This window comes from Spermophilus citellus (assembly GCF_964194105.1).
Source record: "Spermophilus citellus genome assembly, chromosome: 11".
In the NCBI taxonomy this organism is placed as follows: Eukaryota; Metazoa; Chordata; class Mammalia; order Rodentia; family Sciuridae; genus Spermophilus; species Spermophilus citellus.
Window position 1 is genome coordinate 74,118,895 of NC_138192.1, and position 27,197 is coordinate 74,146,091.

The 27,197-nt window shown below is 41.8% G+C and overlaps 1 protein-coding gene and 1 pseudogene across 2 annotated transcripts in view; both read left to right on the forward strand.

Moving 5' to 3' along the window:
- MYO3B (myosin IIIB) overlaps nucleotides 1-27,197 on the forward strand; it is a gene marked incomplete at its 5' end in the record, with an annotated part of 464,298 nt that overhangs the window by 177,057 nt on the left and 260,044 nt on the right. The window contains one exon of the mRNA XM_081260604.1: nucleotides 17,809-17,964. Within this exon, the coding sequence (XP_081116730.1) occupies nucleotides 17,809-17,964 (156 nt within the window). The remainder of the gene's footprint in view (nucleotides 1-17,808; nucleotides 17,965-27,197) is intronic.
- On the forward strand, nucleotides 649-1,592 carry LOC308630742 (PRELI domain containing protein 3B-like; annotated as a pseudogene). Its single transcript has one exon. The product of its transcript is annotated as a PRELI domain containing protein 3B-like (transcript).

The window sequence follows — 27,197 nt, forward strand, 5'->3', positions numbered from 1 at the left end:
GTTGATAGCAGTGCAATTCACAAAAGCCATGTTATGAAATCAGCCTAGGTGTCCATCCACAGATGAATGCATAAAGAAAATTGTATATATAAAATCAATGGAGTTTTACTCAGCCATAAAGAAGAACAAAATCATGTCATTTGCTGAAAACAGATGAGAGCATCATGCTGAGTGAGGTAATCCAGATTCAGAAGATCAAGGTTCATATATTTTCTTTCATATGGGGGAGCTAGAGAGAAAAAAGGAAAGACAAGGGACTTCATGAAAATAGAAACGAGACCAGTAGAAAAAAGGCAATCAGAGGAGAGAGAAAGGAAGGAAGAAGGAAGATATAGGGAAATGAAGTAGAGCAATTGATACAAGGAGCATGTACAAATATATCACAAAGAATCCCAAGATTATGTATAATCATAATGCACCAATACAATGATTTATAAAAAGAAAGAGGGTAGAACTACTGGCAAATTTATAGTTCAGCATACATGTTAAGCCTGTAGGGCAATCCCCAACACTATAAAAAACAATATGTAGGGCGCTGAGGCCTGGCCCAGCCAGGATAGGGCCTGGGGCCGCGCGTAGGGTGGGGCTGGGTAGTGTGGCCTCAGTGTTCCCCAGAGTCTCAGGGACAGGACTCAGGCCTCCGGCACCATGAAAATCTGGACCTCGGAGCTCATCTTCGACCACCCAGGGGAAACTGTTACAACAGCTGCAATGCAGAAATACCCAAACCCTATGAACCCGAGTGTGGTTGGAGTTGATGTGCTGGACAGGCATACAGATCCCTCTGGAAAGCTGCACAGCCACAGACTTCTTAGCACAGAGTGGGGACTGACTTCCATCGTGAAGTCTCTTATTGGTTCAGCAAGAACCAAAACAAATGTGCAAGGACATTCTGTAGTTGATCCTGTAGAGAAAACAATGGAACTTAAATCATTAAAAACTTAATATTTCCTTTACAAATATGGTGTCAGGGGATGAGAGACTTATCTACAAACCACATCCTCAAGACCCAGAAAAGACTATTTTGACTCAGGAAGCCATCATTTCTGGGCAGGGAGTCAGCCTTCGCAGTTACCTGGAAGGACTGATGGCCACCACGATATCTTCTAATGCTAGTAAAGGCCGAGAAGCAATGGAATGGGTAATACATAAATTAAATGCTGAGATTGAAGAGTTGGTGGCTTCAGCAAGAGGAAGCATGAGGACACCAATGGCGGTGGCGGCATTTGTAGAAAAATGATAAAGCATTGGAACGGTACCTGACTTTGGTCCAACCCCAGAGCCAAGCAAGCAGAGCCTCTCCTCATACATACACACTCACCTTGCTAATACAGACTAGCACAGCCTGCATGGGGGAACTGACTCTAAAATGAGAATTTGGGTAGTTTTAAAAGACATTAAATTGTATAAAATAACTTGCTCTGCTAAAAACCACAGTGTTTTGATTTGGTATTTAAATGATATTTTTGGAGTAAAAATCATCACTAAGTCTAATATATGACTCCAACATAAATAATATTTTATTGTATTATAGAGTACTGTGTTGATTTGCCAAAGTTTTGTAACTTAGTAAAGGTAATACCTTCCTTGGACTTGTACTTTATGATTTATCATGCTGTACCATGGGCTGGTTATGTTAACTAAAACAATAAAGTCATTACCTGAGGGAAAAGAAAAGAAAAACAATGTATAGTTTTTAAACCAACAGAAAGAAAAAAGGGTCTGTGAAAAATTTTCATCCTTCCAACAGAAGGCAGAAAGTGAAAAAGGAAAAAAGAATTAGAGGAAATTGGTAGTAAAAAGAGATTTGTACTCCTATGGCTGTGCTTTGGAATGACCAGGCAGTCAGTTTTCCCTGAGATTTCCAGTACCCAAGCAGTGGTGTGCTCTGTAATATCCTGCTGGGCAGAGGCGGGGTGGGGTTGATTTATAGTGTTTACTGATTTCTGTGGTTTAAATATGCCCACCATGACCACCTTCCAGCTACCAATGTGATATCAGCTATTTCACAAAATTCCTGGAAAGGTAACAATGATACCCAGTGAGCTCGTGGCTGCTGGCTCTAACACATCACTGTTTGTTTGGGATGAACAGACCTTCCTCCATGGTCTTCATACTACCTGTAAGTTTTTGGCAATAAAATTAATATTAAACCAATGCAACAGCAGGGAGATATTACCATGAGAATGATCAAAATCTGAGACACTGACAATACCAGCTGCTGGCCAGGATGTGGAACAGCAGGAGCTCTTACTCATGGCTGGACAGAATGCAAAATGGTTCAGCCACTTAGGAAGATAGTTTGCAGTTTCTTACAGAATTAAATATGCTCTTACCATCCAACCCAGCAATCATACTCCTGGGCATTCCACCCAAAGGATGTGTGTCGGGGAAAAAAATCTACACACAGATGTTTATGAAATCTTTATAATTGCCAAAACTTGGAAGCAAGAGACAGTGAATGAATAAGTAAACTGTAATACATCCATGCAATGGAATATTATTTAGCACTCAAAAGAAAAGGAGCTATCAAGCTGCAAAAAGACATGCGAGGACCTCAAATGCACATTGTTGAATGAAGGAAGCCAATGTGAAAAGGCTCCATATAGGATGAGTACCATGTCAGAAGATAAAGTAGAAATTAGAGATGGCAGAAAGATCTGCAGTTGTCAGCAGGTGGGGTGGGGGTAGGGATGACTAGGCATAACAGGATTTAGGGCAATGAAAATATGCAGATGATAACATAGTAGTAGATACATGTCATTATAAATTTTTCCAAACCTATAAAATAAATGACACCAAGAGTGAACCCTAAGGTAAGCTGTGGACTTCAGGTAGTTCTGATTTCTGATCTGTCAGTGTAGGTTCACCAATTGTAATCAATGTCCTGCTGGGGGAGGTGATAATGGAGGAGCCTATGCCTGTGCAGGAGCTGGGAGTGGGAGGGGGCTCTCTGTCCCTTCCTCCTAATTTTGCTGTGAACCCAAAACTGCTCTAAAAATTAAAATCTTTAGTAAAATAAAATAAACCCTGCATGTTTCTAACTGAAAACATAAGGGAATTTATTGGGAAAACAGTCGGTGGCATTGTGTTATTAGAGTATTTATCATACGATTGTGGAAGGCTAGTAATTTATGATCCTTGCTAGCAAAGCCAGATCAATACAGAGATAAATGTCCTCAGCACAATAGAATTTATATCCTCCACATGATAATTGACCGTCGTGTCATACATTCAATCATTCATCTCATTATCTGATACAACCAGCAGAAAGGCTGATGTGTATGTGATTTATTAAAGCACACCAAGTGAAACCCTCCACCCAGCTTACCTGTTACCTGTCCTTGGCAACATAGCATCCAGTTGTCTACCTCTAGCAGCAGGATCCCATAAAAGAATCAACCTGGTTCCATGTTAGGCATCTCTTGTTGAGTTAGAAGTGATTCCATTCACGCCCAAGCTAGCGACCCACACCCCCTCTTTTTACCCAGCTGTGGATTCTGCCTCCTTTTCTATTTTCCCCAGAACACTCGTGACCTGCCCTAGAGCAGATGTAGGTGTGTAAATGTTCTTTTTTTTTTAAATTTATTTCTGTGTTCTCAATTCTATTGCCTGTGTGTCTGTTGCTATACCAATAACTGATTATCTTGATTACATTAGCTTTTTAATAAGTTTTGTGCTTTAGAAGCATTAATTATCAAACTTTTTCTCATGTAGTTTTGTTTAATATTGTAGCTCTCATGAAGAAAGAGTATTGTCAAAGGTTAACTAATTCCTTACTGTGTCATGATGAACTTCTTGAGTACTTCTAATGTTTATTTCTTTTTGAGAAAGCTCTCTGTTCTCATTTTTTCCTATTCCTATTTTAAGACAGCAGAATAGTTGCAATATATTATTTTGGAGATAGAACTGATTTTTGACTTTTTAAAAAATATTTTTTTAGTTGTCCATGGATTTTTTTTATCATTTATTTATTTATTTATTTATGTGCAGTGTTGAGGATCAAACCCAGGGCCTCACACATGCCAGGCAAGGGCTCTACTGTTGAGCCACAACTCCAGTCTTGGGTAAATGTTCTTAAAAGAGTCTTTATTGTCACTGATTTGCAGCTGTGGGTCTATTCTGTGACATGGAAGTTCCACATCACCTATCTAAGCACGTCACCGAGTATGTGGCTGGCTTGAAGCTCAGGACACACTACAGTACCAGGGAAGGGAATCAGCATGCTCTAGGGAGAGAGAATGGGGAAATGGGGAAGGAAAGCAGAAAGCTAACCATTCAGAAAACTTAGGCTTAGCGCTGGTTCCCTAACACTGCAGTGGAAACTGTTCCAAAGGCCTCCTCCTTCATTCTCAGCCCCTGGGAACATTTGTTGCCTGCAGTGCCTGTGCTTTGCTTTTCAAGGGTTAATCAGATGGCCTATTATTCAGCAAATTAATAGCTTGGCTGCCTGAGAGTTCCTTTCAGAGAGGATTAGGGCCTCTGATGAGGCTTTGATGTAATAGATGGAGCTGTACTTCTCCATCATGCTAATGGAGGAGTTTTAAGGACTCCCCAGACTCTCTTTGGCAGTCTGTGTCTTTATTCATTCCCTTGCCTAAAAAAGAAAAATATTGTATCTTACAAAATTTAGTGCTTGAACAAGGCACTGGATTGACATCCCTGGGGGGTGACGTATTCATTTCTCGGTCTAAAAGCACACACAGAAGCAATACTCACAGGCTTCCTTGGGTGGCCACTTCCTCAGGAAGAGTTCTCTTTCCAAGGGGCAGTAGCAGTACCAATCATTCTGGTTCATTGTCCTTTGAAACTTTCTGACTCAGAAGGGGGATAACAAGTGACAGACACTGTGACAATTTGTGTCCTCAGGAATGTGAACCAATACAGTCCGTCAGTAGCTGTGTACGCTCCAGAGTTGCATAAAACATTAACAACCCCATGTGATCTGATGAGATTTTTTTCCAGGTTTTTCAGGAGTGGTGAGATTGTTAGGAAAGTCTGGCTTGATTCATTGCCCCAGTTTGATGTTCATACCATCAACAATAGGCATGGAATTGGTGACCCACAGGGGAATGTTGAATCCACTTACGTCTGTATCCAAAGAACACACATTGAGGGAAGGACACAAAGTGTGGGTGATAGCGACCCCAGGACACTTGTGAATCCCCTATCCCCACCATGGATTCCAGCTTGAAATTCTTGCTGGAACCATTATCAGCATCATTTAGGAGGCAAACTGACTGCCCTGTTGTTTCCACACCCACTTGGGATGCTCAGTCCTCTCCCCTCCCCCAGCTCCCACAGTAGAGATAAAATTACTCCTTCCTCTGGGCTTCTCTCAATTCAAGGAATAAACTTTCCCTGCAATCTTCTTCTTGGACTTTGTATGATCAGCACGTGTGCCTTGGCACCTGCCTTTCCTTCACTTGATGGTTGCCAGCGTGAGTGTTGCTTTCCACGCTATTAGGAATCAAGGGGCCTGAGCCTGTAAAAGTTCACCAGGTCTCTTGTAGGGTTAGCCCTGGATTAAGATCAGAGGTCTGTGCCTCTTTGTATTGGCCACCCAGGATGAATTTTTTGCTAGATGATTCTTTGGTATTAGGCATTAGTTAGGATTGAAGAGCACTCTAAGAAACAGCCCTATGAAAGGGACCAGGGGGAGGGAGGAGGAAAAGGAAAGGGGAAATACTGCAAAATGATATCGACCAAATTACACTGTTATATTGTGTGCATGTATGAATATGTAGCAACAAATCCCATCATCATGTACAACGACAATGCACCAATTTTAAAAGAGGAAAAAAAAGTAGCTCTCTGACTGGAGATGTGGCTCAGTGGTTAGAGTGTTTGCCTAGAATGCGTGATGACCTGGGTTCAATCCCCAGCACTGCTGGAAAGAAAGAAAAAAAGAAAGAAAGGAAGGAAGAAAGAAAAAAAATACTCTATGGAACTCATGGCCATGTTTACTACAGAGAAACAGTATCTATTACATTACTTGCAGTCCTTTCTGTGAAAACCCAGGAGAGCTTATCTTTAGTCTCATTACCAATTATCACTGTTCTCTAAGCAGCTAGTCTGTCTAGAATGGATTTTAAGAAATAAAGACAGACATTTTTCCTTCCACATTGTCTGCTTAGAAGACTAGAGCCAAATTTGTGGACCTCTCTGGCAAAGTCATTTATTTAGCATTCCAAATTCTATTTTTCTTCCCAGATTTACCCTTTGCTTTATTTTTGCCTCATTACATATACCTTCATTGAAACACCTGTTATTGTAAGATGCCTGGAATTATTTCTGGAACAGGACGAAGTATTAAAAATCAAATGCATACCCTACTAGTGGGAATGTAAGACAATACAGCTGCTCTGGAAAACAGTCTGGTAGTTCTTCAAAAGGTAAACATAGAGCAATTTCACTCCTAGGAGTACATCCAGGAGAAATGAAAACATGTGCACACAAAAACACAGAAATGGGTATAACATTAATTCATAATAGCTTAATAATAATCCCCCAAACCTATCAACTGATCAGTGGATGAATAAAATGTGGTCTATCCATACAATGGAACATTTTTTAGTATTATAGAGGAATGAAATATTAATGTATGCTCTGATAGAGATGAACCTTGAAAACATGCTAAGTGAAAAAAACCAGTCACAGAAATGCCCATATAAGAAATTTCCAAATTAGGCAAATCTATAAAAATAGAAAAATCGATTAGTAGTTTCCTGTGATGGAGAAGGTCAAAGGGACATGGGGTGGGGAGTGAGTGCAAAGAGGTTTGGGGTTTCTTTTTGGAGTGATGAAAATGTTCTTAAACTGATTGTGGTAAAGGTTGCACAACTGTGTAAATGGACAATGTAGAAGGAAAAATATCTGTTCTTTATTTCTTAAAAAAGGGCTGTGAGCCAGCCTCAGCAACTCAGTTGCACTAAGCAACTCAGTGAGCTCCTGTCTCTAAATAAAATACCAAATCGGGCTGTGGATGTGGCTCAGTGGTCGAGTGCCCCTGAGTTCAATCAATCCCCAGTACCAAAAAAAAGGCTTTGAATTATACATTTTAAATGGGTGAACTGTATGGTATGTGAATTAATATCTCATTAAAACTGTTATAAAGATCATTTGCAATAATTAATCAGTTGTAAGTGTTTACTCATTTTCTTACACTTGTAATTTTTACTTAGTGCCAAATACGCACTTTGAGTTAAACTCACTGGTTTTCAGCAGAATCTTCAGACTTGTTTGGGATTGTGAGTCCCCAAGGCTAGGGATGGCCTTCCCAGTGATATGCAAATTTCTTCAATATTGGTTAGCATATTTGATCCACTGGGCAAACTGAGTGGTGGCCCAGAAGCACGTTCCAAGCCTGTGGACACAAATGCTTTCTGTCCTATGCTCACTGCTTCTTGTCTCTGCATACTGCATCTCCTCTGCCCTTGTCCTTTGCTCTACCCAGCAATGAAAATAAATGAGCCAGAGTGGTCAAGAAGTAAGAGAATGACTGAGAGATGGAGCATTGCTGCAGACGAGGAAAGAAAATGCTCAAGAAAGCAGGGCAGCTCAACAGCAGCCGTGAACCAGGCCTGAGCAGAGGGCTTGAGCACAAAGAGAACTAAAAAGAGATCCTGGAATTGGTATTCAAAGTTTTGGGGTCCTTTGAGAGATGTTCCTGTGGGTAGTGAAGGTGAAAGATAGATGTATACAAAGATGTAGCTGCAGGTCTATCTATTAAATTGAAAATTGCCTCAGATTCCACCAGCAACTTTTTCTCTTCTCTTTCTGTGCTTTTGGCTTGTCTTCAGTTTCCAGAGCTACACCATCATCTTTCCCTCCCGGATCCTCTGTGCTGAATGGGTGTTTCCTAAGAGGACCCCCTCCCTCCCTCCAATTGACTCTTCCATTTTTTAAAATATTTATTTTTTAGTTGTAGGTGGACACAATGTCTTTATTTATTTTTATGGTGGTGCTGAGGATCGAACTCAGTGCCTCACATGTGCTAGGTGAATGCTCTACCACTGAGCCACAACCCCAGCCCCACCAGTTTGTTTTTAAAGGAAGATCTAATTGTGTAATCTTTCTGCTTAAAAACTCCCTTTCCGTATGGCTAAGATTAAGAAAGCAAACCCAAGCTCATTGCACGGGCCCTTCTAGGTTCCAGAAAAAAGTTCCAAGGCAGATTTTTACTCTCATCTATTACACCTGCAGAATTCTGTTCTACTCTGTTCCCTGATTGAGTCTTGCATTTTATTCCAAGGGGCCTCCCCAAAGGGCTTCTGTACCCTTCACTTGAATGCTTCTCCCTGCACTTTCGATGTACCCTTTGTCCTTTAAGACCCAAGTATCGTCTTGCCTGTGAAATACTTGTTCTCCTAGCTAGAATAATTTACTTTGCCTGAGTTATTCTAGTGCTTATGCATTTTATCCTTGAATTATGGTTATTTATGTCCGTGTCCATTCTGCTACTTTTTCTAAATTCTGCGAGAGCCAGGGGTGCTTCTCCCAAGCACTTGGTATAGTGCCATTCACAGCAAATACCTAATGTGTTTTTGAATGAATCAATAATTTCAATATCACCTTGTTCTCAAAATATTTTATATGTGTAAATTCAGTATTACTCCATAAGATGCTAAGTTTCTCATGGCACGAGCCATTCCACTGAGCTGAGGCAGCCCCTGCTGTCCTGTCTCACTTGCCGTCATGTTGGAGAGCTTTCAGAGTCACTCAGAATAGCAGCATGAGTTTATTGAAGAGATAGGAAAGGGAAAGGGGACACTCTTAAAATTAAGAGAGGGTGGTTCATCTAAGAGAGGTGAAAGATGGCATACCCCTCCTGCCCTCCAGTTTTATTGGGGCGGGGTTCCCAAGGAAGTTTCCAGAGTCCAACCCACATCTACCTCTTATCTTTTGATTGACAGTAGGATGACATCAAACTTTCAAGCCCCCCCCCCCTCCCCCCCGCCGGCACATGACAACCCGAGACCTGTTTTTACAGATTTTATGATTAGTAGAAATTATCCTTATGTTCTTGAGTTCTGGGATCAGGTCTGCGTAAGGGTCACAAAAGTCCCCCCACTTTAGGGTAACCTGTGTTCTTTTTGTCTGCATTTCGGGCCTATATTTCTCCTGCAGATAACAGATTGTTTGCTAAGGAATGTAACCTATCCTATTGAATTATGTCAGGCAGGGCTGCAGGTTATATATATGTGTATGTGTGTAAAAACACACACACACACACACACACACACACACATTTATAGTTTAAGAAAGCATATGGAGTCAGCAAAGTGGGCCTAGTTTATAGAATTGTTCCCTTAATCTTGTGTCTGTGTGTTCCCTATCAATATTCTTTGTTTGTTTTGCACTCTCCTGGCCCCCACCCCAGTCCTGGGGTGGTCTTGATCATGTAACAGTCACGCACTGTGGAACTGGTTGTTCAGTTCTTATAAGGAATGGCTGGGTACCATCCATTTCTTCCCTCTGTAAGGAGAAAATGCATACAAATGAAAATTATGGATTTAATTCAGGGCAGAGTGGCAAGCAGGATCAAGGGGAAAGAATACAACTCATATGTCCCTGGGCACTTAAGCCTGGACTAAGAAGCAGACCATGACTGTTTGTCAAAATGAAAATTGATTTTTGAATCAAAGAAATTAGCCAGACATTCAAAAACAAGAATACTCAAAGGCTTGAACTTGAAAATTCCCAAGGTCTTTGTTTTTGTTGAATTGTCAGACCCCTCAAAGCCCCCTCCCCAGACCCCCATAACTTTGCAGAGTTTGATTAGGACATCTGTCAAACAGGAATTTTGTCCTTAGAGGTACGGATCCCACTGAGAGAAAGTGAATAATTTTTAAAATATTTTATTAGTTGTTGGCGGCCCTTTATTTATTTATATGCGGTGCTGAGAATCAAACCCAGTGCCTCACACATGCTAGGCAAGTGCTCTACCACTAAGCCACAACCCTAGAAACCCCCCCCCCCCATATCTCACTCTTAATCCCTGTGTATTATTGCACCAATACTATTTAAAATGAATGACTACATGTGTCATGTTTTAGGAGAATAATGGTTTTGGTGATTGCTTATATTATTTAAATACATCAACAGACTATTTTAAGGATGATGTTTCTACAAAACAATTGTATCTTTAAAAAATGAATCTGCCACGGGGTGCTGTGGTGCATGCCTGTAATCCCAGTGGCTCAGGAGTCTGAGGCAGGAGGATCATGAGTTCAAAGCCAGCCACAGCAACTTAGCAAGGCCCTAAGCAACTTAGTGAGACCCTGTCTCAAAATAAAAAGTAAAAAGGCTGGGGATGTGGCTTGGTGGGTAAGCATTCCTGAGTTTACTTCCTGGTACCAAAAAAAAAAAAAAAAAAGGATCTGCTAACTTCTGGATTATCTTGCCCCAACTCACACACATTTTCCATAACCACCATCCTCTGGATGCACCTATCACTTTGCCCTTTGGTGCTCCTTATCTTCCTGGGCTACTTCATGAAAATATTTCTTTAATCTTCACCTTAAACAAAGACCTTTAAAAGAAGACAAGGCTGATCTATGACCGATCTCATCCCTTGGAGAGGCCCAGGAGACAGTGGCTGGGGTGCTGCAGCAGATGCCTAGCTATGCCAGCAGTGGCAGTGCCTCCCAGCTTCTGGGAAGCTGCCATACTGTGGACTGAGAGATCCAGCAATTGGCAGGATTCTGAGCTGCAATAATCACACCTTCCCCAGCCCTTGGAACTACAGGGTGGAACTTGATCAGACCAACATCTCGTAACCCAGCTGCAGGGGCTCCATCTTGAAGTACTGACACATGCTGTCTGGTGCCTTGACTGTTCCACGTGCCTGGAGTTGCCTTGGAGAAATACCTGTTTAACGGCCAAGTGCTTTTCACAAAAACCCAACTAAGGAAGAGAGAAATGAAGAAAACAGGGAAGTGTGAATCGGTGACTGGGGGGCCACCAAGTACCATCATGAAGACTGCCTGAGTACTAGGACACAAAAATCAGGCTGTCCCTGGGCTGCTATCATGTCCAGCAGAAGGCATGCTTGTAACCAGTCTTACAAATGCCATGGGACACTTGGGAAGAACAGCTTGAGTCCCAACAACAAATGATAAGGCAATACCTCCACCCTCAGGCCTTCCCCTGGCTTCTCCTTGGACTCGCCTTGGACTCTCCCTGAACCTGTGCTTCATCTTCATCTTCACCTGCTGCTTGACTCTGAGCTGTAGCATGTGAACTCTTCATCTCATTTGACTAACACTTCTACATGGTCCCCTGTTTTCTCCAGACTGATGTCTGTGTATACTCTCCTTCCCATCTGTGGCCCTCAGGCTGTCCCCAGACATGCAGTGCTGCAGGACCTAGAATTTGTATCACAGCTCCTTCTCTAGGGACACAACCAGTTAATCTGGGCTTTTCTAATTATTTACCATGGCCCAAGGGATCAGAAACAGAGTGAAAGGAGTGTCGCTAGGTTTCACTCAATCAGTACCACTGGGGCATTCTGGGGATACACAGTGCAGCTGTCTGCCTCAGCCAGGCCTCTAGCCCCTTCTAAGAATTCCAGCTCCATTGGTGCACATTTCTTTACTCTCAAGGGAGATTCTGTGCTATTTGCTCATAGATTTGGTTGTTGGGCTTCAAACCACACCGCATTTTTTCTCTCCTTCCTGCTTCACCTTCTTTGAGTCTTCATTACTGGGTTTGAAAAATGGTTCTTGTCCATCTCCAAGTTTCTTCCTTTTCCATTTCCTTTTCATCTGAGCTCACTCTGGACCCTTGGTGCCGACAGCTCTGCCTGCAGGTACTAAGTACTAAGTACCTAGTACTAAGCTGAGTTGCTCTTCTTCCCAACCCTGCATCCAGGCCTCCCTCCTTGGGATCTCAGGCAAAATGGCAACTACCCTTTTTCTCTCTCCTATTTTGCAGGACAGAAGCTTTTCCTATTACCACTTCAAAGGCAGGCTGAGTTTTCTGTTCTAAAATCTTTTTTCCTACCTTCTCAGGCCTTTTTTTTTTTTTTTTTTTTAAGTAAGTAGCATCTGTTCTACTCTGATAACTGTAAAACTGCCTCATTGAGTATGTGCTCCAGATCTCATTTACCTGTTCCAGGTGAAGACCCCTACCCTGCCAACTCCCCACCCCAGGTGTGAAGTTACCATGGAATTTCAGACCTTAATACACCACTTCCAAATACCATATTTGTAAGTTTCAGGAAAACTGAAACATAGTTACCTATTCCACCAGAGAAGTGGTGGTTTACTGAAATAACATAGGCAATGTCAAAATTCTCAGTCTGCCTTTTTATTTTCTTAAATTAAGGCATTAGTCATTTTGGGGGAAATGCCTGTGTTTGTCATAGTCTTGTCTTTCAGAATGGAAATTTTCTTCCAAGACAAAGTACCCCGGGCTCTGCTATTTAGCCTATAATTAGTCTATTCTCTGGAGGATTTTCTCCTCTTGATGTGAAGGCCTCTTTGTCAGTCAGGCTGCTGTTTGAGGATGATAGGAACCGCAGGGCAGCATGGTGAATCACGGGGCAGGGAAATGTTTGCTCAGATCAAAAACCATTTAGCTATTCTGTACCGACAGGGAACACTTAACCATCAGAGTAGCAAGCCTACAAGAAAATTGCAGAAAGTATGAAAGACAGAATGTTGATAAAGAAATGAGAAGAGACATAAATCCCAAGTTTTGATCTAGTGTTGCCCCGCTGTGTGGGATGAGATTGCCTTTCCTCACACTTTTCTCATCAAGTTCACCAGTATTTTTAGTTTTTGCTTTTTCAGCTGCTCTATATCAAGAGCATTTATTCACGGGTAAACATCAGCCTGTGTCTCTTGATAAATAGCTCCCCCTTGCAGCATCCGGATTTTTGGTTATGAAATGGCAGTTTATACAGCGACAGTGCATTATGGTCTGGAAGGAGGGGGGCCCTCAGGCGCCTTCAGCTCCACAGCCCAACCTTGCTTCTTGCTAAAAAAAATGTCCCTTTTGCCTGTTTTGGGCATAAGCCAGGCTGGGAGATAGCTGCAAATGGTTGCAACAACCTGTGTTTAATGTGGTGACACTAATGAATTCTGAGAATTAATCTTCAGCCAAGAAAGCATGATGGAAAGTACTAGAATTTCAAATTAGGTAATGGATTGATTTCCTTCAAGGCTGAAATTTGCTCCTTTTTTCTTGTGGTGGATTTTTCTATCATATTCAAACCACCCACCATGGCCTTGTAAATGCAGGGTCTCTTACCTATGTCTGACAGCATAATGTGTTTTTCTATTCTGTTGTTTTGACTCTTAGCACATAGAAACTGATCTAGACCTAAATTTTATAAAAAGAGATTAAAAATTCAGCAAATGAAAGATTTACTTATGATTTAGGGGGACAAAAGCAATTTCCCTAAAGATAGTTCCTGTTTAATTTTCTATTTAGAATTAAAAAACTCTGGGAGGAATTGAGCTTGAGGATGTCCTTCCCTGTTTGAGACATTGTCTCAAATAACCCACAAGATGTACCAATAACTAAGGGCTCTGTGCCTCTCCCCTTCTTCCACTGAACTGAAGGCTCATTTCTGCCCCCATTCTAAAAGTACTCTATTAACTCCGGCTGCAGAGCTTCTAAGGATGTCATTTGCTAAACCCATTGATGAAAAAATAAAAAACAAGGTTCTGTGGTGGTCAAGTTTGAAACATGGTCTCAATCAAAATTAAGAGGCTTTTTTAACCTCAGTACTTGTGAGAACTTTTAAGATGCTTGTGTACATTATGAAACTCCAAACTCACTTTTTTCTCCTTCCTTCCTTCCTTCCTTCCTTCCTTCCTTCCTTCCTTCCTTCCTTCCTTCCTTCCTTTCTTTCGAGGATCACCAATGTTTCTCAAACTTCTTTGACCAGGAAATGGGTTTGTTTCTTTCTGTCTCTCTTTTTCTTTTGCTGAATGCCTTGTCCAGCTAGACTCACATGGGTTGGCACCCATTCCCACAACTTTTATTCGCCCTTTATTTTATTCATCCTTTTGTAAAAATTTGCTCAGCCCCTGGTTGGGGAAGATATTCTGCATCTGAAATTTGCAATTCGTGGCTTAATTAGCAATTTTGAAATGAATACACATACTCCACTTTGTTTCTTTTGCGTTTGTTCTCCAAATCAGGTGAGCGGTTTCTATCTTGTTTTTAAAAAGTACAAGGAGGCTGTCCAGAGTTCTGATGATGCCGGTAGTCAGTTCTATCTTCATTCACTAAATCCCTGCCTGGAAGGAGAGTTGGATGCAAAGATGAACTGACACACTTAAACAATAAGAGTTTGGGGCATCAAATTGCATAGTATTAAGCAATAAAGCAATAAAAAGTTGATAGAGGGACTAAAGCCAGTGATTACTCCTAGATGTTCCTAGGTGGCTGCATTGCTTTGTGCGATTCCTCCACTCTGACATGTCTTCTACCTTTTTTCCACCAATCTAATTTACATCAGTCCCCCCAGTCCTGGTTCCATTTTAACCAGCCTGACTGGAGCTCCCCTGACACAGCTCCACCCCCATATTGCTTTGCAGAGCAAGAGGGGTTCTCCCATGGGACTTGGAGCATTGGCTTTATCACTATCAGGACTTGACCTTAGTTCCTCACCTCTTGAAACAGAGGATTAGAATAGAATATCTTGGTCCCTGTGTCTCTGAAATCCTGTTTTCATGTTATTAGTTCTCATCCTAAATATGTAAGCAAACACTGGCTTTTTTTCTGTTTCCTATGCTTCTCTGATTCTTCTGTCTTTCCAATAAGATTATAGTTCCTTGAGGAAAAGGGTCATAATTTTTTTTAATGAATTAGTTTATTTTGACTAATTCTGGTGCTGTGGAATAAGTGTTTGTGGAGTAAATGAAGTAATACAATGCTGTTATCTAGTATGACTTTCAGCCATATCTGCTCCAAGAGGAGAACTTTCCTCTGTTAGTACAATAGTAATTCTACTTCAGTCTGGCTCTTTGCCCCCAGGCGGAAAAAGTACACAGGAGTGTCTACCCTCAAGGCCTTCTTGCCTTTCCCCTAAAACCCTCCAGTGCAGTTGGATTGTCATACACTGCTCAGCGTTTGTCCCCCCACACACCACATTTCAGTTTTGCTGATTCCACAGTGTGACATTCAGCCCACTCTGTGCTTAGTAAGTAAGCATGGAGAACTGACAAATCCTCTTGATCATCCCTTCCAGTGTTTGGATCTCCACGAGAAAACAGATTCACGTGTGGGTTTCTTCCTTGTCTGATTCTCTCTTCATTATTCACACATTTCTCTTTCTCTGTGATCCAGAGTCTCTCCAACATGCCAAATGACCTGGCAACAGCATTGGAAGCCTTGCTTCTCCAGTGGGTGCTAATATTGTGAAACAAGATACACTACCTGCAGCTGCATCCCCGACCCAGCAGAGACCTATTCTCATAAGGCTGGGTGGAGTAGGGGATTCCTAGGTGCTCTCAAATTCTATTTAAGGAGTTTTCCTTATCAAAGTGCCTGGAAGGACCTGTCTTCAGTCCTCTCCTTGATGCTCCCAGGACGCCTGTTCCTGGAGGCTGCTTTGGTCCACTGTCCCCTTCACATGCTATGAATTTTTTAAAAATGGCTACTTGTCTCCCCTTCAGCCCCAGCTCTCTGAGTTTGTTCATTTGAAATGCTGGACTAGGCACAGGGAAGGAGGCTGCCCCAGTCCTTTTGCTCTTTTTTCCCTTTTCAACAAGTACCTGCTGGTAGTTAGATGAAGCATCAAAGCTGATGCAGAAAGAAAGCAAAACCAGAAATGTGAGTGAGTGCCGTTATGAGAGCTTTCTGTCCCTACGCATGGGGGTACTCCAGTCTGGGAACCTGTTTGATGTGACCTGCCCACTGTCCCTGGGCAGTTATAGCTGGGGATTCAGCAGATCCTGGGCTCCAGTTGTTCCTGCTGAGGCTCCAGGGGGTGTTGTGTAACCCCAGGTCTCTCTTCAGCAGAAACCCTCAGAGGACATGTGACCATTCTTATTTTAGAAGTTTTCATACACCATCTCTCCAGCCACGGAAACTGGCCATCATCCTTATCACTGATCAACTAGCTACCCCTGGGGTTCCTTTTCAGGAAACAGTGATTCACATTTATTTTCCTTCAGTGGTCACATAGACAGATGAATAGACATGGCATCAAGGGAAGACTGCTGATAAAAAAAGACAGGACCAGTCTTTTTTTAGGCCTGTGCATTGATTTTGTATTGTTGATAGGGAAAATAATAGGTTATTCAAAAGACTCTGAACCTATAAAAGTCAAATGATTGATTTTCTCTGATGGCAAGGTACAGGTGGCATTTATAGTCCTGGGGGCAGAGGATGGGGATCCTCTAGGTGCTGTTCTCTTTTAGCTGCAAGCTCCAGCTGCAAGAGGCAGGGGGTCCTTGAGCCAATCCTCAGCCTGCTGGGAAAGTCACTGAATATCCTCCAGGACTAGAAGGTGAGGAATGTGAAAGAGTTTTGCAGTGAAAACTGCACAGATTAAAATTCTTTTTGTAAATCCCACGGTTGAGGATGGTTTTAGGAATCCTGCTTAAATGTTCTGAAAGGTGCTAGAGGGGATGCTGGACTTTTTGACCATTTGTGGATGCATTTAATTATTTAAAATATGTAGTGTTTTTAGATGTCACTGGCATGCCACATTTGGGTAAACTGAAGCTGTTTATTTCAAGGAGTAGGCAGAATGGCCTCCAGTATTTATCCTAAGCCTTCAAGGTGAGCTAAAGACTGTTAGCTTAACAGGGCGAATGTTGAAATTTCTTCTGCTCACCAAGGGCAGCTCCTCAGAATAGAAATGCGATGGTAATTGGAGAGGTATTCATCAGATTCCATTTCACGAGGAATTTTCTTGTGTCAAAATCATTTTCAGTAACAAAGAACACACAGCAAAATGCACTAAGTCATTGTTTTCTTTGAAAAGGGCACTGAGTCTGAAACAGAAAGTGGTTACACTGGTGCGGTTTTAACCAATTAACCGCAGAGTTCAAATGCAACCCAATTTTTACCATTTTGAATGGATGTTTTGTTCCCTGTTTGCACAATCCCATCCCAATTCATCTGAAGGATATGGTGGTCACTTCCTGTTCTGAGGTTGTTCTGCTTTTCAGAAGACGTTTGAAATCAAGCTGCTGGATTTTCTGTGTTTTAAGAGTCGTTCCCTGCCTTACAAAGCCCTTGATGCATTTCCCTATCACCAAATAATGGATGTTTCATGTTTTAAAATTTAATTGAGGTGAAGGTATTTAATTCTATATGCTTCTAAAATAAAATATATAGATTAATCAACTTGACTCCATCAAAAACACTTTTCTAGGGTTGGGGATGTGGCGGTAGCGTGCTTGCCTGGCATGCGTGCGGCCCGGGTTCGATCCTCAGCACCACATACCAACAAAGATGTTGTGTCCACCGAGAACTAAAAAAAAAATAAATTAAAAAAAAAACACTTTTCTATAATGAAAAATCAGACAGAATATTGTCTGACCAGTCTATTTTTTTAATGTTTTGAATACTTCAAAACAAATTGATGGCAAAATTTGTGCTTTTGATACTAATTTTAAACAATCTAAAATAGATTTCTGATATATCAATTAACTCAACTAATATGAGAATATTAGCTGTTTTTTCTGCTTTCTGGTCTACATTAATAAAGAAGGAGCTAGGTAAGGTCAGCGATCGACTTGTATAAATAAGGCCTTCTTGCCCCTTCTCTGCCACATTCACAGAGGAACAGAGTGTCTAACATTGTACTTTGGATTGTTTGTTGATTTTTACAAACAGGTGTCTTATTAAGGATTTTGAAAAGAGACCTTCCGTCACGCATCTCCTCGACCATCCATTTATTAAGGGAGCTCATGGGAAGGTTTTATTCCTGCAAAAACGGCTGGCCAAGGTGCTCCAGGAGCAGAAGCAGCTAAACTCTGCTGTTAAAATCAGGTATGGCACTTCATGTCATTCTGCATCCTCCCTCCCGTTATTTAGAAAAACGGCATGTGTTTTGATTTGCCCAGTGTTGTTATTGGTAATGATCACATCCCTGCATTTTGGAAAGTTTCATTTATGTGACATTAAGCACTCCACGCCCAATGGATGAGCAGGCAGGCTTGTGCTTTTGTGGCTAATTTCTCTCAAATAGCTGAAATCTCACTGCCCTCATGTTTGGTTTGCTCTCGCTAAAAACCAATAGATACATGTATATATTTGTATTTAATAAAAATGCAAATTTTTCTTTTGACCAATAAAGGAAAGCAGCCATGTCTGAGATTATGTGGAAAAATCTTTACTTGGCTGTCATAGACTTGGGAACAGAAATATAGGCTATAAAGTGATTTTTGGAAATTTTACTCTTTAAATTCTAAACATTTTTTTCTTTAATGTGTTCTGAGACCTTTTCCCCTTTTGTTAAAGATCTCTTGGAGTGAATTGAGCATTTTAAAGTGATTTTTTAGCTAATGTTTATGTTATCAAAGTAACTGTGGTTCTCACCCCTCTTTCCCTCCCTTTTTTAAAGGGTAGATTTTTTTTTAAATGTTATTTTCTGGGGCAAGTGCATAAAACAGTGTTCTTGGTGAGTCACTCAGAAATAGATCTTTAGTTTATGTCCAGAGGGTGGCAGAATTTCTCTTTAAGGAAAAAAAAATGCAAATAAACCTACTTCCTCTGCTCAGCAATTATTTGATTTTATAAAACCAGCCAGGGTACAGATAAGCTTCAATCCATTATTATTAAAAGACATCCGAAGTACTGGAGGTGAAGAAAATGAAATAGCATCAGTCACAAGTTCTAGAAATATTCATATATTCTGCAGAAAACTGTTTACAAATCGAAAAGTCAAACATTGGCAACAGCTAGCCAGAGGCAGAGTTTCAAGGTAACGATATTTTGCTGATTTCCTCCAGCTAACACCAGATTCCATTTTGGATAAATTTTTCCTACTCTTTCCTCTTTTCTCTGCCATTTCTATTTCTGTGGCTTGCCTCTGGATAGAGAAACACAGAACAATTCTTGTGCTTGGTGCCTTTTTGAAGCACTGGGAACTTGTGTTTAAGCCCTAGGGAACTGAAATCCTCTTTCTTCCCTCGCTTTTGTTCCTATACACCAGGAATGGCCCCCTACCACCCACCTTCACAGACACAGCACAACCACTCCAAAGGAAAATGAAATACAATAAAACATAAACCAAGCCCCAAACAAAACTAACACTTAAATACGGTAAGTCAAATCCAGTGCCTCCTCCTTGGCTTCCTGTTCTGAGATCTGCGGCAGAATAGTTTCTAAGACTCCTTTGGAAAGTTAACCAGCGTTGCGTGTTTGGGTGACTTGACCTGACCAGATCTATGTTCCCTTTTTAAAAACTCTTCTCCTTTCACCACAGAGAATTGTATCTCTCTCGTGCTCTCTCGTTTGCTTCCTCTAATTTCTCTTTATCTTTGTTAACTCCCTTTGATGTCCAAAGCCTCATAGGTGGCAGAGGCTTCTCATGGGGTCTTTATAATCTTGAGTTTCAGTCAGTAGTTTGGGTTTCTTTGAACAGTCACTTAAAAAAAATTACAACCTCACAATTAGGCATCAATACCTTAAACAGCCTTTTCCTTAGGAGGTAGAAAAATTAATTAATTCCACAGGAAGCACGATGTGTGTAATTGACACTTACCCGGCCACCTTTCCCACATGATGACTTCCTTTTAGCAACTGGCAAGGAGTTAGCCAAATAGATGTTTTCATGAGTTCACCAGGAAAAAATGTCAAGCATCATTTAATGTTGATAAATTGATATATTTAAAGTTGTGAGTTTCCAGTAAAGATGGAAAAACAAAGAATAATTAAGGTAACATAGAATAATTAAGGAGAAAACAAAGAATAATTGCTGAGTGAAGCAAATGCCCATTAATTTTTTTTTCTGCAAAAAGAGGGCTGTGCAGTAGGAAGATGTAGGAATCAAAACCACTAAGTCTGCCAGGCTTGAATCCCTGCTCACCCACTTACTGGATAAGTTAATTTTTCTTTTCTGAAGTTTCTTCTATAAAATGGGGATTATTTTAAGGGTTGAATCTTCATGTAAAATGCTTAGAATATTGCTCGGAATAGAGTTAAATGTCAACAAATGTTAGTAGTAGGAGTAGTGTACATGGTCTATTTAATTCTTTTTAACACTAATTACCTCTTGCCCTTAATCCACGAAAAATTCATCTTTTTACCATATAAAATCATGACAATATATAGAACTCAGGTGTATCAAATGTTAAAGATATCAATTTCTATCTCTTATTCAAAATCTAATTTATTCATTTATTCTTTATAGAGACATTTATGTGTGTAGGCCCTATGCTAAACATGGGTACTACAAAGGGAAATTTGATGCAGTTCCTGATAAAAAGCTAATAGTCTGGTGTGTGATATGGATAGGAATCAGATAAGAGCAGCTTACATGAAAAATACCTGGATAAAGAATGCCTGGGGTACCCCTAGAGCACCTGGGAAAAGACACCTAGCCAACCTGGGATAGGGATGCTTGGGGAAGGCCCCTGGAACCAGGGGAAGATGGTGCTTGCATTGTCCTGGAGAATGAATGGAAGAAAATTGGGGGAGGAGGTTTTTCTGGGTTGAGGGGAAAGGATGAGCAAAGGGCAAAGAGCAAAGGAGAGAGCTGGAGAGAGGTTGGGCTTGGGGAATTCGGTGAACAATTGATTGACATTACTGGATCTCAGTGTGGAATAGGTAAAAGGGGGAGCAGGTATGCAGGGTCAGGTCATGATGGACCTCAGGACCTTGGACCTGTTCCTGAGGTAGGGGAGCCCCTGAAGAGTTCGAGCAAGGTTGTGTTTCAGAAGGGCGTTCTGACAGCAGCATGCAGCAGGGACCAGGTGACTGGGTGAGCTGTCATGGTGGGTGTAAGTGGCAGAAGGTGTTAAGGTGACAGTATTATCAGGACTTCATGATGATTGGTTAAGGGAGAGTAGGGACTGAGGAAAGTACATCAGAGCCTATCCAAATGGAGCTGCTTTCCTGTCCTCGTTCACAATGCAATCAAATACAAATGGCCCAACACTAAGAGATAAGTCAAAAAGACTGCTCCCTCTCCCTGTCCCATCAAAGGCAATGCCTAGTACTTACAGACATTACACACAGCTTCCAGTTCTCTGCCCACTGCAGGATTCCCCAAAGGTTCAAACAACCCTTCCCATGGTCCCTCTGCCAGAGTGAGTTAGATTTTGAGAAGGGGATCCAGTGGAGTGAAACCTACAGCCCCATGGAAGGCTGCTCCCCCAAAGGCAAAGAAGGTCCTGACCACTTTTTGCACTTTCTCTAGGGGAGAGAAAAGCCTATAACTGCAGGGAAGAAGGCAGGTTTAAAGGATGGGAAAGACTGCACAGGGGAAGGAAAAGGATCTTATGTAGACGGAGACACTGAGACAGAAGAGAGGAGATAACAGAGGAAGCAAGAGGGAGTGGATCAAGAGTCCAAGAGGAAGGTTGGTTGGCCTTAGAGAGAAAAACCTGTAAGTTGGGAACAATGAATAAAGGTTAGATAAAAATTCTCGGAAAATTTGAGGAGATAAAGGAGATACTATGAGGAAGCTCAAGTTGTAAGGTCTTTATCTTTCCAAAACATGAAGCAAGGTGATCTCCGAATTGGGAGTGGGCTTTGGATTCCAGAAAGGTGTTAAACCTTTGAAATAGACATTATGAGGAATATAATAAAGAGTTCATTAATGATAGAGATAACGATTGCTCAGAGGTATAGAAACACAGGTGTGGTTGTGCGTGCTTGTAATCCTAACAGCTCAGGGAGCTCAGCAGGAGAATTGCAAGTTTGAGGCCAGCCTGGACAACTTAGTGAGACCCTGTCTCAGAATTTAAAAAAAATAAATCTAGAGGTGTAAACTCTGGTAAAGTGCCCCTAGGTTCAATCCCTAGTACTGAAAGAAAAGAAAACAAGAACCAATGTGGAAGGCAATTGAATAGCATTCCAGTATAGTGAAGTTATCAGTGTTTAAGATGATGCATGCAGGACAGTATCGGACACTAGAAACTCTAAGAAAATGTACCATCGCCAACACCACCATTCCCATCTGTCATCTGGGGTGACTTTTAGCAACAAGGAACAGGAATAGAGAAAGGGGTACTGCCTACATCCCGCAGGGGCGGTGGAATCGGGATCCCTCTGCAAGGTGTGGGCTGGCAACAAAAAGACCACACAGACATGGAAGTATTTTTTTTTTATTGGTTGTTCACAACATTACAAAGCTCTTGACATATCATATTTCATACATTAGATTGAAGTGGGTTATGAACCCCCAATTTTACCCCAAATGTAGATTGCAGAATCACGTCGGTTACACATCCACAATTTTACATAATGCCCTATTGGTTGGAAGTATTTTTTTCACAAAACGGGGGTGGTGGGTGGTGTGGTGAGATGGCTCTGTGACCTTGAGCTTCCTCATAGTATCTCCTTTATTTCCTCAAAATTTCTGAGTATTTTTTTTAATCTAACTTTTATGTATCTTTCCCAACTTACAGGTTTTTTCTCTCTAAGGCCAACCAACCTTCCTCTTGGACCCTTGATCCACTCCCTCTTGCTTCCTCTGTTATCTCCTCTCTTCTGTCTCAGTGTCTCCTTCTACATAAGCTCTTTTTCCTTCCCCTGTGCAGTCTTCCCCATCCTGCTATCATGCTAGAAGGCAAGAGAGCAAAGATAAAGCATACACCGGGAATCCCTTTATTTATACGGAAATTAACAAAGAATTCTTAATAGAATGTTCTTCACCAAATTAGGAAGGGAATGGGCTGGTCTAGCCCCAATGGGTAATGCGTAGGTCCAGAGCCATGAAAAAGCAGACTTCTTTGTCAAGCAGAGGTGGAGGCCACCTGCATCATGCAGCCCACAGCATGCAATGCCAGATCAACACCCCCTTGGCTCAAGGCTGAGAGAGAATGCTTAGCATAGCTCATGGGTGGTCACCCACAAAGGGGATTGTGTGGTTTTCTCCAGGGTGGAGCTTGGCTTCAATGGACCTGATGGATGGACAAAAGAAAGGCAGTCAAGCTGTTGTGGGGCAGGTCACTTAGAAAACACATCAAGTGCCAGTTTTGTCCACATTGAAGAGTCTTTATTTAGCCAGCCGGAGGGAGACTACTCCCTGCAGGATGCATAACTATCTCTGCAAGGAATAGCCCTGAGCCTGAGCATTTTAGGATATTTAAAGGCAAATCTGCAAAAACCACATCTGGGTTGACATAGCTGCAAGCAAGCAGATACAGAAGCTAAAAAATCTGTTAGCAGAACAACTCAGTCAACTACATCTTGGGTCCGAGCAGGTGCTAGACCACCATCCAGCAGGTGGTCAGTGGGGGTGAGAATCTACTTCAAAGACATATAGGTCACCAAGACCACCATATCCTGGGATGAGTACATTTTGTGGGGTACAAAGTACAGAAGACAATATATATTTTTTTAATTTAGCGGAAAACAGCTTTCATATTGTTTTCTCAGAAATGGGTCCCACAACTGTCTCTTCTCGGGAACAGTAACAGAAATATTAAGGTGGAGACTAGAACAGTTGAGATGGAGTCCCTACGGCCATACCTGCTTGCTTGTATGGCCATACATGCTTGCTCATATAGCCATAGTGACTCTATTCTTGCTACTTCAGCAAGGAGGGAACTGTTACAAGTGATCAGGAAGTTTTACCACAGCAATTGCTATTTTGTGTTGCCAAGTATGCTATGCTTGGTAACTATTAATGGGTACAGAGGTATGGCTTTCCCATGGGAGAAGCATTTCTTACATGATATGGAGTCTCAGGGTAAAATGGAGTCTGTTTGGTAACTACTCATATAGTCTGGCCCATAACAAAGCAAGGTTAGCAAATAATCCTTGTGGTCTCTAGAAGAACTTCAAAGAAGGCGAAGACAGGCTTATTGACTTTGAGGCCGAGCCCTGTCCTGGTACTTATGATTACCATGGAGACGAAGAGCCAAATCAGAGGTGGACGGTGAGAAATGGGAGAGTAGAACCGAGATCTTGGAAACTTTTGAGAGATACTTACGAACTCGGCAAAGATGAGTTTATAGACAGCTTCAGTATAGAAGAAATAAAAGTTTTTCAGGTGTTGACAAGTTGAGGAACCCTGAGATCAGAATGTGAGAAGAATGAACAAAGCTATTGGTGGGAGATGAGAAAACCAAGGGTTGGAGCAGGGGAGGGGTAGAGAAGGGAAACTTGGGGCCAGGTGCCAAAGAGGATGACCTCAGAGGGTGATGGGAACGTTTTAAAAGGGAGAGACTGGATAGGGAGGACAGTGGTAGGCAGCCAGAGCAGGAAATGTACGCCCCCTCAGTGAGCAGATGGGAGATAGCGCTAGACAGAAGCCAGATGGGAGATGGTGCTGGACAGTGTGGCCAATGAAATGCCATGAAATGGCACTCAAGAATACTCCAGACAAGGCTTGGAATCGTGGGGAGTTTGAGCATGATACAGTAGAAGGTGCACCATGCCCGAAGGAAGGAGGGCTTGTCCTAAGGCCCCAGCTCACCTCTTCTGGGTCTAAGCTTTTCTGAGTATAGCAGCTTTTTGGAAAACCTGGCTGAGATTCATTCCTGTTTCACTACATGTGTATTATAGGTGTGTGTGTGTGTGTGTGTGTGTGTGTGTGACTATATCTATGTAGCTCTATAGAGGCACCTATGGAAAAGTGATATTTGGCCATTCCCTGGTGCTGATGATGGTATATGCATAACCCCACTGGAATTTAAATTTTTCTGGTAAATTTCATTTATTTGGTTTAGGTACAATAAAGCAGTTATGGATCCAAGGCTTACTCTCTTAAAGGAGGTTAAAAAGCTTTAAAATTCTGTGGACAATACTCGGAGGTTACCTTGTGACTTAATCTGTTAGAGATGCTTTTAAACAATTTGGTCATTTCCTTTGATGTCAGTTCCTATTTCCTTGACCTTCAAAAGGACTTCTTCCCCAAACTAGTTTTGCAAAACCCTGAATTCATTAATATTACCTGCTATATCATCTAACCATTAAAGTTTAGAGAAACCGACTTGGAAACATGCATTTTATCACTTCATGAGAGTTCTTGAGAGAAGAGAAACCACTCTGTGGAATATGAATGGAGGCAGGGAAGGCTTGATTGGTTGTCATGACCATGAACTCAGCTGTGAGTCTCAGTAAAATGACAAGCATGTCATGCCCCTGCAGGTGACTTGGGGCTTGCTGGGACTGCAAATATTAAACCCTCAAATGCCAAGGGTCTACTGTAAGAATTACTTGGTAGAAGAATTGGTGCTGGTTTTTTTTTTTTTTCCCTGCTCTGTTTAATGGATTTTTGGTTCTGCCTTTGTAATTTGCCTGAGGCTGATTAAAACAATGACTTCAGTTATTTCTTTTCAACCTGCAGCAGTGACCTTTAAAAACAGATTTCTGACTGCTTACTTGCTGAGCTTTCCCCAATCAGTCTTGCTCACTCACTTGCGTCTACCTGCAAATGTGTGCACATGCACAGGCACACCCATGCATACACACACAAACATGCTATATTCTGTATGCTGAGGGTTACTGGGTTCCCATGTACATGAATGACTCCCAGATGATCGCTTCACGATGTGCTGAAGTTCAACACATAGGAAGTTAAAGATCCTCCTGTTGCCCCAACAGAGAAGAAATAAGTCTGTATCCTGATATGATTAGGATCTGCTCTCGCTGTCTTTAACTGAGAGAGTGAATTGATATTTAATTTTCTTCTTGTCACTGACTTTTGCTTCCTAGAGAAGGTGGGTATATTATCAAATCCTGTTTAACATAATTGATGATAAAATGCTGATTTATCAAAATTCTGGCTACAAATGTGCTTAGATGAAAAATGGTGTTACTATAATGATTTCTATTTTTATATCTCTGTATTATAATGTTTGAGAGATATGATCTTAAGTTTGGGGTTAAGATATAGCTATTGTAGTTAAAGGTATCAGGGTGGTATTTCTGTCCATAGTGGACTGTCAGTAGCATAGTCACATGTAGATGGTCTGTCATTGTCATTTTCTTCCTAGGTCCACAAATAATTTGGAAGAAGTATTCAACATCACTTACTGGGGTAGCAACTTTCATCTATGCTCATTTTTGGTGTTCTCCTTCTGTATGCTGGGATTACAGGGTTAAGGGAATGGTCCCTGGGCTCTGTCCATGGCCATGAGCCTTTGTCTTAGAATCTTGAGGGCTACCCCCATTGAGCCCGAACTTTCTTCCTCGTTTCCTCTCTTCTTTATGCCCCTTTTTGCTCCAGCCTCCATAGAGGTTACTGCTTCTGTATCTGTAATGTGGTGGGAGCATTAGTCATTGTATTAGTCAGCTTTCCTCACTGTGACCAAAATATTTCACTGAGTGGTTTGAAGGAGGGAAGGCTGATTTTGACTTAGGGTTTCAGAGGTTTTAGTTCATGTTCAGCCAGCTCCACTGCTCTTGGATGAGGCAGAGCATCATGGCGGAAGTGTGTGGTGGAGGAAATGCTCAGCTCATGGCAGCCAGGAAGTCGGGAGTTGGGGGGCAGGGGAGAGCAAAGGTCCAGAGAGAAGACAAACCCTTCCAGAGCACAACCCCAGTGACCTTCTTCCTCTAAATAGGTCCCTGCCCCTAGTCCATTCAGCCATCAATGAATTAATCCACGGATGAGGTCAGAGCCCTCATGATTCCTTCACTTCCCCACAGGACCACCTCTGGACACGTGAGACTGGGGGACATTTCAAATCCAAACCATAACAGTCATTCTCCAGTCCTTCCAGTTCCACCTTTGGATGGAGGGGAGGGCTCTGAACTGGATTTGGAGCTTAGGCAGAGGTGACCTTCACGATCCTGCCACAGGGTGACTGCCTAAAAGACCACAGTGCGAAGAACAACTTCTCACTAGCATGTGGCTTAGGTTAGAAGAATTTGTTTCCCTTCCCTTGTTGAGTAATGATTTAGAGCACTTCCTCTGTTGCTTTCTCCTCCATCATTGTTGGGGAAGGAGAATACCATGTCTTGTCTGCCCTGTGTGGAAGTCTTGCAGCCCGGTTTGTTCCTGCCTATAAGGGCATCTCCACATAGGTGGCAGACAGGGAGAAGCTAAGGGGTAAGGAGTCACTTGGGAGCAAAATCATTTATAGGACCAGCAGCTGGAAAAA